We start from the raw sequence: 12,792 nt of genomic DNA, 5'->3' as shown, positions 1-12,792 counted from the left end.
ACAATCACTTATTTTATTTTATTCTATCGCTAGGTTGACTTTAATGATGAAAAAGTAGAAAATTATTGCCTTATCGTAAAACTATACATTTAACTTCTAGACTCGGACAATTACAATCGAAACTCGTCGAGCAAGTCCTAAGATATACAGATACAGTAATATATACAAATCAGGCAGACACACAATAAGCAATCGATCAGTAAGTAACAAGAAAAATCAAGTATCATCAACGAAGAGCCGTACAAGACGAATGAAATAAAAAGAGTCTCTCGTTCGCGTAACCTTTTTCACGAGAGCTTACATATGCGATTTTTTATATTAAAACTAAACGTTGACCTCAATGATACATTAATTCGACGACGGTCGATCGTCGAACGACGAGGCAGCTCCAGAGCTGCATATCTGCGATGCGACATTATACACACTGTAGACACATTTATTGACTGCCAGTGAGAAGAAAGTTCCTGGAATTGACGTTGGTGAAGATGTAAGGCGCCGCGGCGCTCGGACAGAGGACCCTCTCGAAGATCCGCGGAAAGCCCTGATCGGTCTTGTTGCCCACGGGCTCCAGCAGGTTGTTCCAGAGCAGATTGGCACCTGCGGCAAAAGGCATCATAGAGCTTGTTATATTTTTATCGAGCTTTAAAAAGCGCATCTTGGTCGGCGCGACTATTTCCGATTTCTCATCGACTGAATCACACGCGCGCGCTCGTATCAGCTGCCTACGTGCTTTTCGCGGCAAAGAAATGTCTGGCTGTTACTTCTATCGCTGCTATTTATACGATTAAATAAATCGTTGTCCGTTTAATAATAAAAATTTATCGTCGCGAGCGTGAAAAGTTGGCTCATTTCCTCTCTCAATGGCTCGATATGCGTTGATATCGATGCACGTCTGTGCTCGCCATTCATCACTCTCGCCGCGTGCAACGATTCTTGAACTTTGCAGTATATGTGCTTATGGTCGCTGAATCTGACCCTATTCTTTCTCGTTACAATCGCTCACTGACAATGAATGCCAATTTATTGTAAAATGCACATGTTGTGCACGTACTCAGCACGCGAGCATCTCGGAAAGTACATTGATCCGTGCAGCAGCAGCATTTCTCTTTTACTCTCTCGACTTTTTCTCATTTTTCGAACGCGCGCCGATTTCTTATACAGTATGGATCTCTTCGACCGCGGTCAAGGCAGAGAGCTGACGCACGGTGACTTACCAAGCGCGTGGCCTTTCTGGCTGAAATGAAAGCAGTCGTGGGTGACGAGATTCGCGTCGATCGGTAGGCCCCTCGACGGGTCCGCTTTGGGCGAGTTGAACAGCTTCGTGAACGGCTGCAGCACGGCCGTGAAGTCGTCGGACGTGTCGTACCTGACAATCAACAACAACAAGAGTTATATATAACAATCGGTAAATCGGTCGAGGCGAGCAGAAATTATCGTTACCGATCGCGTCCATAGTGTATAATATATGAAAATCGAGCGAGCGCGACTTACCTTCCAGAGGCAATGAGAGCCTCGGCCGCTTGCTGATACATCTGCGACATCTTCGACGCGGTGAGGTCCGGCCGATTGCCACGATGCAGACAGGCGCAGTACAGGGGATGCAGTATGCTGCACATGACGCTGCGCACCGACACTCGCAACGATATCGTCACGTCTATATATGTACACGAATCGTATAAAAATTTAGTACAGATTCGTTGGAATTCAATGAAAAATTACAAGTATCGAGTCGAGTTTAGATTTAACGTACCCACGGCAGGCACGAGATTGACGATGGTGCGCGGCAGCGAGGCGCGCAAAAAGTCGAGGGTGCGGCGCAGATGGAGGGCGTAGCGGATCGGCGAGAACTTCTTCGGGTTGTAGCACTGGGCCGAGCAGACGTCGTTGGCCCCGAACAGTATCGTGATCATCTTCCAGTGCTTGCGCACGTCGATCTCGGGATCGTTGCGGATCCTCTGCACGAGGATCTTGGCCTGGTGCAGGGCGTCCTCCGCGGCGGCCACCGGGAAGGCGATGTTCAGCCGGGCCTTGCGCGATATGAACTCGCCGGTGCCGGTCGCGTAGCCCGTCAGCTTGGGATTGAATTCCTGGGCGAAAAAAAAACAAAACAAAATAATATCTTTCGAAGAGTTCGAAGAAGCAACGCTCAGAGACTCGTGGCGGTATAATGAACTTGATCGCTTGCCTTGAGAATGTTCGGCACGGTCAGGTATTTTCTCCAGTTATCTTGACCCCCGGCGCACCAGCTGACCCCTCGTGCCTCGATGAACGTACCGATGGCGAATTCTTCCAAAGCTCCATTTCCAGCTACGAGTGAGTCGCCAAGAGCTCCGACGACGTCGATATCTCCGGGTCTTAGACGATGAACGCTCGTAGGCGGTGTCGGTGATCTGTCGATCGTGTAATAATATTATAATTATATTAGTGTTTACGCGAGACGATAAAAATTGTTCGCTATTTCAATCAAAATTATCTCTTTCACTTTAAACAAGAAAACTTGCAGTTATACGATATCTATCAAGAATTATTTTCGTACGCATAAATAATTCTTTTTCAATATTTAAAAGTTATCTTAGCAGTACGAAAATAAATATTTTTCTGTTTAGTCTCGAAGAATGAAATACTGTTCCGGTATTTTAATTCGATCTCGGTGCCGCGCCATATGATACCGATGAAGCATCCCTGGAATCGCGGCCCGAGCAATGTTGAGGTCAGAGTACTGGTGATATCGGTTTAGTCCTCGGTCGGACGCGCGCATAAATACACGATAAAATTTTAATGACATATCCATTGCACTCGGCGATAACGTCGCGCGATTACAATTCAACTCCCGCTCGTTCGATATTACGCCTCTTTCTTATTATTTCATACGAATACAATTGCGTAATATTTGTTAAATGAACGTAACGATTCCACGCCCGACTTATACGTTATTAAAACGAGATGTCCTTTGCAAGTCTGCATCTCGATTAATATATATAACTCTGAATTATTCATCAAATATTCGCGCGCGTTTGCTTTATTATAATTTATTTTTCTCTTTTCGAAAGTAAACGAAATTTTCGGAGGGAAAAAAATATACGTATGTATGGACAAATAATAGCGTATAAAAAGAGACGATTCCACGACACGTTTTTTTCCACAATGTCGAATTCCACTTTTGACGAAGGTCGATGTTGTATGCTAATCGTCGAGAATTCGTTGGCTTCGAGGCAAGTTAAAAAATGTGCCTTTAATCTGTTCGCGCGCAGCGCTGCTCGATAACTAGATTGTAAATTTTCGAAGATGAATAGTTCCTAAAATCTTTCCGTAAGTGACATAATTAAACGTGATACATGTTGATTATTAATTTGTATTACATCCGCGCGACAATAATTTTTAGCACCATGGGTATATACCATACGTGCGTACGTCACTGTACGATTTCGAAATAAGAAAAATCGCGTGCATTAAACATAACACCCGATTTAAACATATGATTTAATCATGCAGAGAGCGGATAGCACGTTACAATCAATTAACGCGCGGTTTCGAGTACGCGCGGTATGCATACGTAAAAAAAAAGGTGAATTTTTTTTCTCTTTGTCACCAATTCAGGTCATCGGTTCTGTTCTTTTCCGAACTTATATATCTCTTGCACTGGCCACAATGCCCAAGAGAAAGCTCGCAAGCATAACCGTATAGTGTTCGAAATATTAAGGTTAATACAATAACGTTATGCTGTTGTTTTTTTACGTAATTTGGTTTTTAACTATCGCATTATTATGATGTCACTCTTGTTAACGATGCAGAAAAAAAACAACATATTCACGCGCAGGCATAATTTTATGCCTCGCGTTGAAATAATAACTTTCACAATTAATTTGCTTGCATACATGCGTATCGTGAGTGTGCAGCTCGCGAGTCTTACGTGCGAGCAAATGCAGAATTTGCTTGATATTATTTATATCAATCCTTCAATTATTCATGATAATTTTTCGTACAAAAGTTATCGTCTAAATCTCAAAGTTTAAACATTGAGACGATAATTTACATCTCTCGAAGTGCAACTGCTCCATACACGTTGCTTCTTTACTATGTTATTCTTAGTGTTAACATGAAGCGGTGTCCACGGTTTCATGTATTGGCCATTGGTGGCGGGACGTCACATGCGTCGTTTAATCCCTATTGTAGATGCAGACTACAGAGGATCAGTTCTTCAGTACACGTTACGATGTTACAACGCAAACAATCAAAGAAGATCGCATCGACTGTCGTAAGCGATTTCCGAGAAAAAAGTGAATTAAGTTTTATATTGTAAACGATTGTGTGTTGGGTGTGAGGGCGTCGAACGATTGAAATATCTTCCAACGACGAATCCGATGAACGTTTTCGCGACCTTGGTGGGTACAGGCGATGAAATACAAGACAATAATTCCGAAGACGTGATTCATCTTGACCAAAACAGCATAGTGAAATTGAAGAGTGTGCGAGAAAAAGTCAATTGGGAGAACGAAGTAGAGCGAAATGATCTTCTTGATGAACTTTATCCCTTAGTCAGTGATTGGAAGGGTCAACTTCCTAACCTCTGGGACATTTTTCGTCTCGAAGCAATTGATTGGATTCTCATAGAGGATGTGAAGGACATCGGGCCCGACTTCGAAGTTCTAATCGTTGACTTTGTAAGGACGGCAAGCCATTGTCGTGTCGCACCACAGCACTGCATCATGCGACTAAATGCAACCCCTTCTGCGTTTATTCAACATATACAAAAGGTTCAACGTGAATTACATCAATGAGTCCGGCCTAACGCACTTTCACGTAGCCTGTAAGAATATCTGCTACAAAGAAGTCGAGAAATTTATCGAACTCGGCCAGGATTCCAATTGCCTCGCACAAAAATCCATCAAACCGCTGCTGCAGATGCTTGTGAAGGGCGAACACGTAAAGATACATGGCGGAAATGTTGTTCGAGTTTAGCCAAGAAAGATATCAGCCAGAGCAGCTCGATGCCCGGGACAAGTACGGTGAGACGCCATTGCACTTGGCCGTGTACTTTGGCAACAAAAAAATGATGGAAATGCTGTTGAGAAAAGGTGCCCGATGCAAATTCGACAAAGAACGAAGGATCGACTCCTTTGCACACTATTTGCAAGGGCTATGAACCTATCGATTATGCGGCGATTATGTGGCGAATGTAATGCCGCACGAAGTAGATGCACTACTGGATAATGGTGCCGATATATACAGCTTCGTTTTTCCTATTTCGAGTTACTACGCTAAGGGATTGGAACAGCGTCAATACGAAATTTCGCTCGATTTTAAATTGAGACTATAGCGTCTGGCGCTCTGATCATCATCGAAAGTCTTGAGAAAAAAGGATACGAGCTGAACCGTAGCGATACCCTTACGATCATGGCATTATTCGTCGAGTACAGATTGTTCGAAAAGTCAGCGAATATCGAAAAATACTACAACGACGAGGAGTTTACGAGCAAGTCGAAACATCAAATGGTGAGTTCGAATCTGTCGCTCTACGACTTGATCCGGTTACGGACCGAGAAGGCGAAAAATGTTCTCACATCAAAGGAATACTTCGAGTTCGCGCACTCGGGCGATTTGTGTAAGCTGCCTAAAGGGCCTAGTGAGCCGTGTGCTGTTTATCTGTGCGAGATGCTATCAAGAACATTTTTCTGGCGATGGGCATTGGGATCTTTCTTGGAATTGACGCGCTATCGGCTGCCGATTCTCTGCTGCGACACGATCTTCGAGAATCCGAAGAACGAAGATTTACGGCGTATTCGCTTGTCAGCTACAGGTCAAAGCTCTCGATGTTACTAAGCATGTTTACAGTATTTTTTTTTTTTTGTTAATATCATTCAAATAGATTCCCCATACGATTCAAATAAATAAATTTCATTCAGAATTGAAATCATTAATTTTTTTAATATACTTTATCACACTGATTTATCACACTGATTTTATTCAGAAATGCAGTATAATTTTTAAAACCGAAATCAATCGTTCGAACTTTTCGCGTCCTTTTCATACTTTTGAAAAAGAAAAAAGGAAAAAAAAGATTATCTCGATGAGCAACGACTGGTTTCCGATTCGTCGATAACCAAAAAGTGCGACCGCTTCATTAATTAAGCCACGATAAACTCGAATTCAGATCGTACCGTACAGAATCGTACTCGCGATTGTTTGCTAATCAGCGCGTTCGCGGCACGATTCCCATAATCTATATATTGCACGTAGGAGTATATTACACAAATGTATAGGTATAGGTATAAGTTCGACTGCAGATACGTTGGATGCTGTTGAATAGCACAGGTATAAAAAAAAAGAACCTCCGAGAGGGAGTTTTAATCTGAAGTCGAGCATCGACTTCCTGGTCTCGCGCGCGCGCGATAGGCACATATACAGACACACACTTGCACTTATCCGGATTCCAGATATGCCTATATATATACTCTTCGCGGTGGCGGCTTGAGTAATCTTTAAAATATATGGATATAAGTGCTGTAATACGCGTGAGTGTACCCAAAATGCGTGCATGTGTGTATATAATGTATATCGAAGTGAATCTGGCTTACCTGGCGTTGCGAAGATCGCAAGGGAAAGGTACGCTCGGCTCGACGACTCGCTGCTTCCTTACGGCGTACTCGACTTTTGGATAGTACAGCGATATACCTTCCGCCTCCAAGTCGCTCTGCAACCAAAACCAATGCGATATAGTAAGTAGTATATAAGGCACACACACACACACACACGCAAACACACGTGTATAGCTATATACATAACGGTTACATTATACGGTTCGAAGCATGCACAAGCAGGTATATATAATAATACAGCAGCAGCAGCACTGATGTAGGTGCGTGAACAGCAGTGTTTATTGCATAAAGATGGCATCTATCCTCAATGGCCCGCTACTACCTCACGTATTCGCAGCAACGACTATACACAACTTGTTACATACGAAGCAGCACGTATATGACTCGTCGTCGTCGTCGTCGTCTTCGGCGCACAATAGGACGTGCGAATTATCCTCGCGATCTCAGCTGCTGCTGCTGCTGCTGCTGCCGCTGCACATCAGCTGCGTCACGCGCTTATCCTAATACATAAAGTCCGCACACGATTACCGCGTTAGTTACGCTTGTATTGCGTCTCGAATGCAGCTGCCTGTATACGTATAGACGAGCGCCGTAGCTGTATATAACGCGACGATGATACGGCGATGACGCGGCGACGGAGACGACGACGATGATGCACGAAAAAGGAAAACTTGGCCGAGAGCTTTTCTAATTTTCCGGATTCCTGCCAGCGCGCGAGCTAACGAATTAATTTGTCGTACATCGAATCGTTGTATTCGTTGGGAGTCCGAACGACGCGTTACGCAAGCTCGAAATCGGTTGCGGAGCTGCGTTCAAGGGCTGCGTAATAACGATGTCAGCGATACGCGAAGCTAATTTACTCCTTTGTTTTTTCGGCCGTTTCTCTCTGGATATCCGCTCGATGAATCCGCGACTAGTTCTCGATTACCTTTTATATCGCGACGATCGAGCTTTTACTCGCGAACACACAACGGAAAGCCGCAGCGGCGGCGGCGGCGAGCCGCGAGATAAAAACGTTATATTATATGCGGGCAGTCGTACGTTATAATATTGTGATATATGTACAGGCGCGAAAGAAGAGAGCGGAAACGTGCATGTATATATATAAATGAGATGAGCGGTGTGTCTGTGCCTCTATGTGTGCGATGAGGCGTTACATACGCGCGCACACACGCACAGACGTATTAAGCACGCGAGCGGCGGCGGGTACTGCGCGCGGAAAACTCCAAGGCGCGTTTGTGTAATTGGTTACGACGACTCCTCGTCGAGTCGTATTATCCATTTGCAAGCGCGGCAGGGCTAAGCGCCGATGCGCTGCGTCCGTGTTACAAGGCTCGAGCCCGCGCTGTATACGACGCGGTGCCACCATAAGCCGGTGCTTATACTTCGCCTCGGGGTCACGACTCGTGTGTTGTTGCGGCACATGCACTCGCACACATAGATACGTATGTATAACGAGTTGGCGAGGTGCGCTAAAGACTGCGCGGCAGATGCTTTCACCGGCCGCAGGTATAGGCCAGAGCCGAGCTAGTATATACGCGTGTGTGCTGCATGCGGCTAACCGCGAGACTCAACAATACACAGACACGCTATTAAAGAGGAGCCGAGCAGGATCAGGAATAGAGGCTTCTCGGACTGTGTGTGTGTCTGTGTGTGTGGGCATTGCAGGACAGCTTTAGGCTAGAGACATTGCACATTTGAGACGCTCGCGCGCACGCTCGGCTCAATCATGCTTTCTTTCGTCGCGCGCGCGCTTATATATAGTATATATTTGCATCGCGAGCGCGCCCGAGCTGGCATAAAAGTCGCCGCGTGGCGCATAAAGCTTTTCGTTATGTCCTCGCGTCTTGTGTTGCATGAATACCTAAGCAGCTAATACGTATACGAGAGCGAGAGAGTCATCGACTTTGACGTAGACACACGAGCCAATATTACTACTACTATTTTGTACTACCGGTGTTGCGCCAGAGCCAGAAAACCTCCTGTGCGACGCGTGTACTGCACAGCACGATCATCAGCGCGCGGTCCTACTATACTCGCACGGTAGTATAGGCACTCGAGAATTGGAGGATTGCGCGCCAACTCGAGATGCAAGTACTCGACGGCTCGAGTCCTCTTTTCAAAATAATTCGTCGATCGGACGTGGCGTCGCGTTTCCGCCGATCGATCGCGCACCGACACACGTGTGAAATATATATAAGCAGCCGAAATTGCCGAACTTGACGCGAATCTTCGCTCGGGGCACTGCACACGCTCGAACGCAATCGGGTGATGGTTGTTTTCGTGGCGACTGCGCTGCGGCTCAATTTGTTGTGTGTCCGTGCGCGTGAATTCCCCTGACGCGAACGAAATGCGTCACACGTGCGCTTATGGACGCGGACGCACATGCCTTCTCGATCCGTCGCCCCGAAAAAGTCGGTCCGCGGGTAATTATCCGCGCCGCCCGATCCGTCTCTGCGCCGCATATATACAAGCTCGAATGCGGAGCCGGCTCGCGGCAGCTTCTTTTCCGCGCGAACTCTCCGAATCAACCACTTTCTCCGTCAGGGTCGCCGTTTACGTAATACACCGTGTGCTGCTGCTGCTGCCGTTGCCGACTTCATGAATTATTTATATTCATATACACATGTGCACACGGTGGTATATACCCACACACAAAAACACAAGCATACACTCAAGTTTGCAGCACAGACATCGATATTTTTCTCTCTCTGCTAGCGCTCACCGACTGCTCTGCGTGTGCAGTCGCGCAGGCAGCGGCTTGCTTGGGCGCGCGCACAAAACGAGAGATCGGTATATGGAATACAGCGCGCACCGCGATCTATAGCACGTATGTATATGCCGATATTATACACGCGTAAATCGTATAATTGAAACACGAGCTATTACATATTAAATCTCGTCTCTCTCTCTCTCGTTGTGTATATAACGGACAAGTCGATCGATCAATGATCAACGAGCTCGCGATCGCGCGTGCACGCCACCAACGAAGCCGATCCATTGGAGTTTATACGTATATATGTATACCGATCTTTCGCATCCTTGCGGCTTACAGTTCATTAATAATACATGTACTTCCGACGTTCTCGAATTTGTATTATATCGCTAATATAACGACGCGCTCGCGCGTATATCGTGTATATGTATATAAATAAAGCATAGTGTATGACGATGACGATCGCACTTACCGATCCAGAAGCGAGGAACGATCTGATGGACTCGGCGAGGGACGAGTACTGCGCGTCCCCGGGCCCCGGCAGCAGAAGAGCGACAGCCAGAAGAAGTAACGCGATCGGTAGACGACGGGCGAGCCGTCGTCGCTGCTGCTGCTGCATCGGATGCTGACCGCTGCTGCGCCTCATGTCGCGCGCGCTCCCGGTTTTCTCTCTCTCGCACTCTCTCAGCTGCCCCGAGGGCCTCCGAATCACCTCCGAAATATCTTTCTCTTTCTCTCGGCTCGCTCGTGTGTGTGTATGAATGCGTTTGCGTTGAAGCCGCCACCGCCGCTGCAACTCGCACTGGACGCAAATCTCTCTCGCTCTCTCGAAGCGGTTCCTCAGCAGCTCGAAAGTAGTAGCAGCAGCAGCAATCCCCGGGCCATCTCAACTTCTTCCTCTTCTTCTTCTTCTCCTTTTTTTTTCTTGTCGCTAGGTGAATCGCTGGCGTCTGCGGCGTTTTTCTCGGCGCGACATGGCCTGTTGTCGTCGTTGCAGAAGTAAACAGAACGAACGATTTTGAACGAGGTATGACTTTAGCGCGCATATAATGCACCGCCTCGCGTGCGTACACGGACGGTGCATAATATGAGCGAAACGACGACGACGCGAGACTCGTTAATGAGTAATTGTGTACGCGCGCGTGCACGTTTCAAAAGTATGTGTATACGCGCGTATTATACGTTCGAAACGTTTTACCGCGTCTGCCTTAAACGACTGTTTATCGATGTCCGTACGTATAGCGGAGGCTCTTTTCATCTTCGACTCGAGAGCAGCCAGAGATGCGACTCCGTTCACACCCGGCCACGAATCTTCTTTTTTCTCTCTTTACTTTTTTTGCCCGTAAAAACTATACTTGTTACTCCATAACAACCGGCTCGTATTTTCTCCCGCTTATGGTGATTCCGAAATGATTTTAAGAGTTCCTCATATATATGGGGCAGAGCTGCGACGGAAGTCGAGCGTTTATTTATCATTATTCATTGAAATGACAATAGCCGCGCGCGGCTAGAACGTGAATTTCATACGTGAACCATTTACTCGATGCCGCGGCTAATTGTCAACGCTATACACTCGAGTATGCCCCATCGATTCACGCCGCGCGAGTACTCGGTAAAGGAAATGGAAAGTGTCAAACTTTAGCTGCGTTGTCCAGCATACGTGGGTACTCGTTTTCAACGGGAGAGCGAGTGAACGAAAAAAAAAGAGATGAAAATTTACACTGTGAAAATTGCAAAATTTCGAGTTGAAAAATTTCGCGCGGCTGTCCCTGACCGTATAATAATACACGGCGGCATATAATAGCACAAGTGAGAAAGAAACTGTTTTTCCAGAAATAATTTAATGAGATTTCGGTACAGCATCACGTCGCAGTTGTAACGAAATTGAGCGTAAGGTGAAAAATATAATTTTTCAGGTCAATGGCGTGCACACACACAAGCATCATTATAAAGGAGATAACGTTAATTTTATAACGTAAAAAATAATTTGAGTATGTAAGTTCAAGTATCACGCCGGCTCGAGTTTTAGGTGCCTTGCGTAAGGAATACGTGTAATTTGCAAACACAACGTAAGCACATATAAAAAGCTGCACAGAGCCCGGCCGTACTTAAATCACTTATAATCGCTTCGTAGCATTATATGATGATAAAGTATCATTAAACGCTGGTATAGAATCTAGACTATATTAAGGTTAAAAAAAAGAAAGGAAAGTGCACACACACGTGCGTGTGATGCTTTTGTCAAGCGGGACAACTTGTAGTCAATAATAATAAATATTCCGTTACGACGCTTACGAAACTTTTTATGCGAATCGCGGAGGATCAATTTTTTTTCTCCTAAAAATAATGTGAAGATTTTTATGCTTTTTATAGCTTTGCTAAGCAGTATCAAGTTACACGATTGAGTGCAATAATTTGATTTTCTATTTCGATCATCTGATTACTTACAATTGAATTTAGAAATAAAACGAAAATTTTTTATTCGTTTGATCGATTCATCATCAAAGGAACAATATTTCAAAAGTACATTCTTTCCACGCCGAAACCATGCGAATTTCAAAGGATCACACATCAATTCTTCGAGCTTGAACAGAGTAGAATAGATCCATTATGTAAATAGTAAAAGTTACGACCAAAAAAAAAACCAAGTTAATATTTAATATCGCGCGTGTCTTAACATTCATAAAGCGTAGCGTCAAAGACTCTTACCTGCTGCACTTGCGGGACGCGTTGGACTTTCCAAGCGGTGTGTGCGCGCAATCGTCGTCGATAACTTTCGAAAAATAAATATAACTTATTTATATTTGTCGAACAGCACCCTGCCAGTTTGCACCGTCGAACTTTTTTTCTTTCTTAATGATTTTCGTGGCGAGTTCAAAACTCGCGTTTAACCGCACGGAAGAAGAATCGTAACGATTTGGCCTTGGATCGGCTCGATCTGGTATATGCAAAATTAATCAGCGAACCATCGTCAGAGTCGCGATCGCTCGAGAAAAAATTGCCCCGTATATTTTTCCATTGTGATGCACAGGGATCATACGGCACGCACGCACACGACGAGGTGGACAGCTTCGGCAGCTCGAGACGTCGATCGCGGAATGATATACGTATCGGAACTGCGAAGACATACGAGCCCAGCAGAAATCCCCCGGCTATGCGCCCGCTGCTGTTGCTGTTTCTGCTGCTGCTGCTGCCGAGAGAGAAACGAGAAGAGGTGGTCCCCGCGAAATGTGTATATAGCACTCACGTAGGCTGCTGCTGTATCCCTTCCTCTTTGGCAATTTCAAATTTTCGTTTGCCCCGCGCTGTTGTCGCGCCGCCGCTGCAAGCTCGCGGTCATCCACGCGATCGTCGGCGGTGTATATTATACACGCATGTAATACAGGTGAGCGAGGCCGGCCGCGATCGCTTATATATTATATGTATCGCGAAAGCCGCGCATTACAACGCAGCTCTCGGCGGCGGCGAGCGCGCGGCATC

At 45.7% G+C, this 12,792-nt stretch overlaps 1 protein-coding gene across 1 annotated transcript; it reads right to left on the bottom strand.

Annotated features, from left to right (window-relative positions):
• Positions 1 to 200: 200 nt before the first annotated feature.
• Positions 201 to 9,958, bottom strand: LOC106651810 (phospholipase B1, membrane-associated-like). The gene is made up of 7 exons (XM_014370476.2): positions 9,785 to 9,958; positions 6,576 to 6,691; positions 2,186 to 2,390; positions 1,751 to 2,087; positions 1,492 to 1,654; positions 1,215 to 1,366; positions 201 to 597 (listed from the first exon to the last, which is right to left on the bottom strand). Exons 1-7 carry the CDS (start codon positions 9,956 to 9,958, stop codon positions 437 to 439), a joined length of 1,308 nt encoding a protein of 435 aa, XP_014225962.1. The 3' UTR covers positions 201 to 436.
• Positions 9,959 to 12,792: the final 2,834 nt, after the last annotated feature.

Source organism: Trichogramma pretiosum, unplaced genomic scaffold (genome assembly GCF_000599845.2).
Source record: "Trichogramma pretiosum strain Unisexual culture from Peru unplaced genomic scaffold, Tpre_2.0 scaffold42, whole genome shotgun sequence".
Lineage (NCBI taxonomy): Eukaryota > Metazoa > Arthropoda > Insecta > Hymenoptera > Trichogrammatidae > Trichogramma > Trichogramma pretiosum.
Note: the sequence above shows the minus strand (reverse complement) of the source record. Positions and strands in the feature narration are given on the sequence as shown.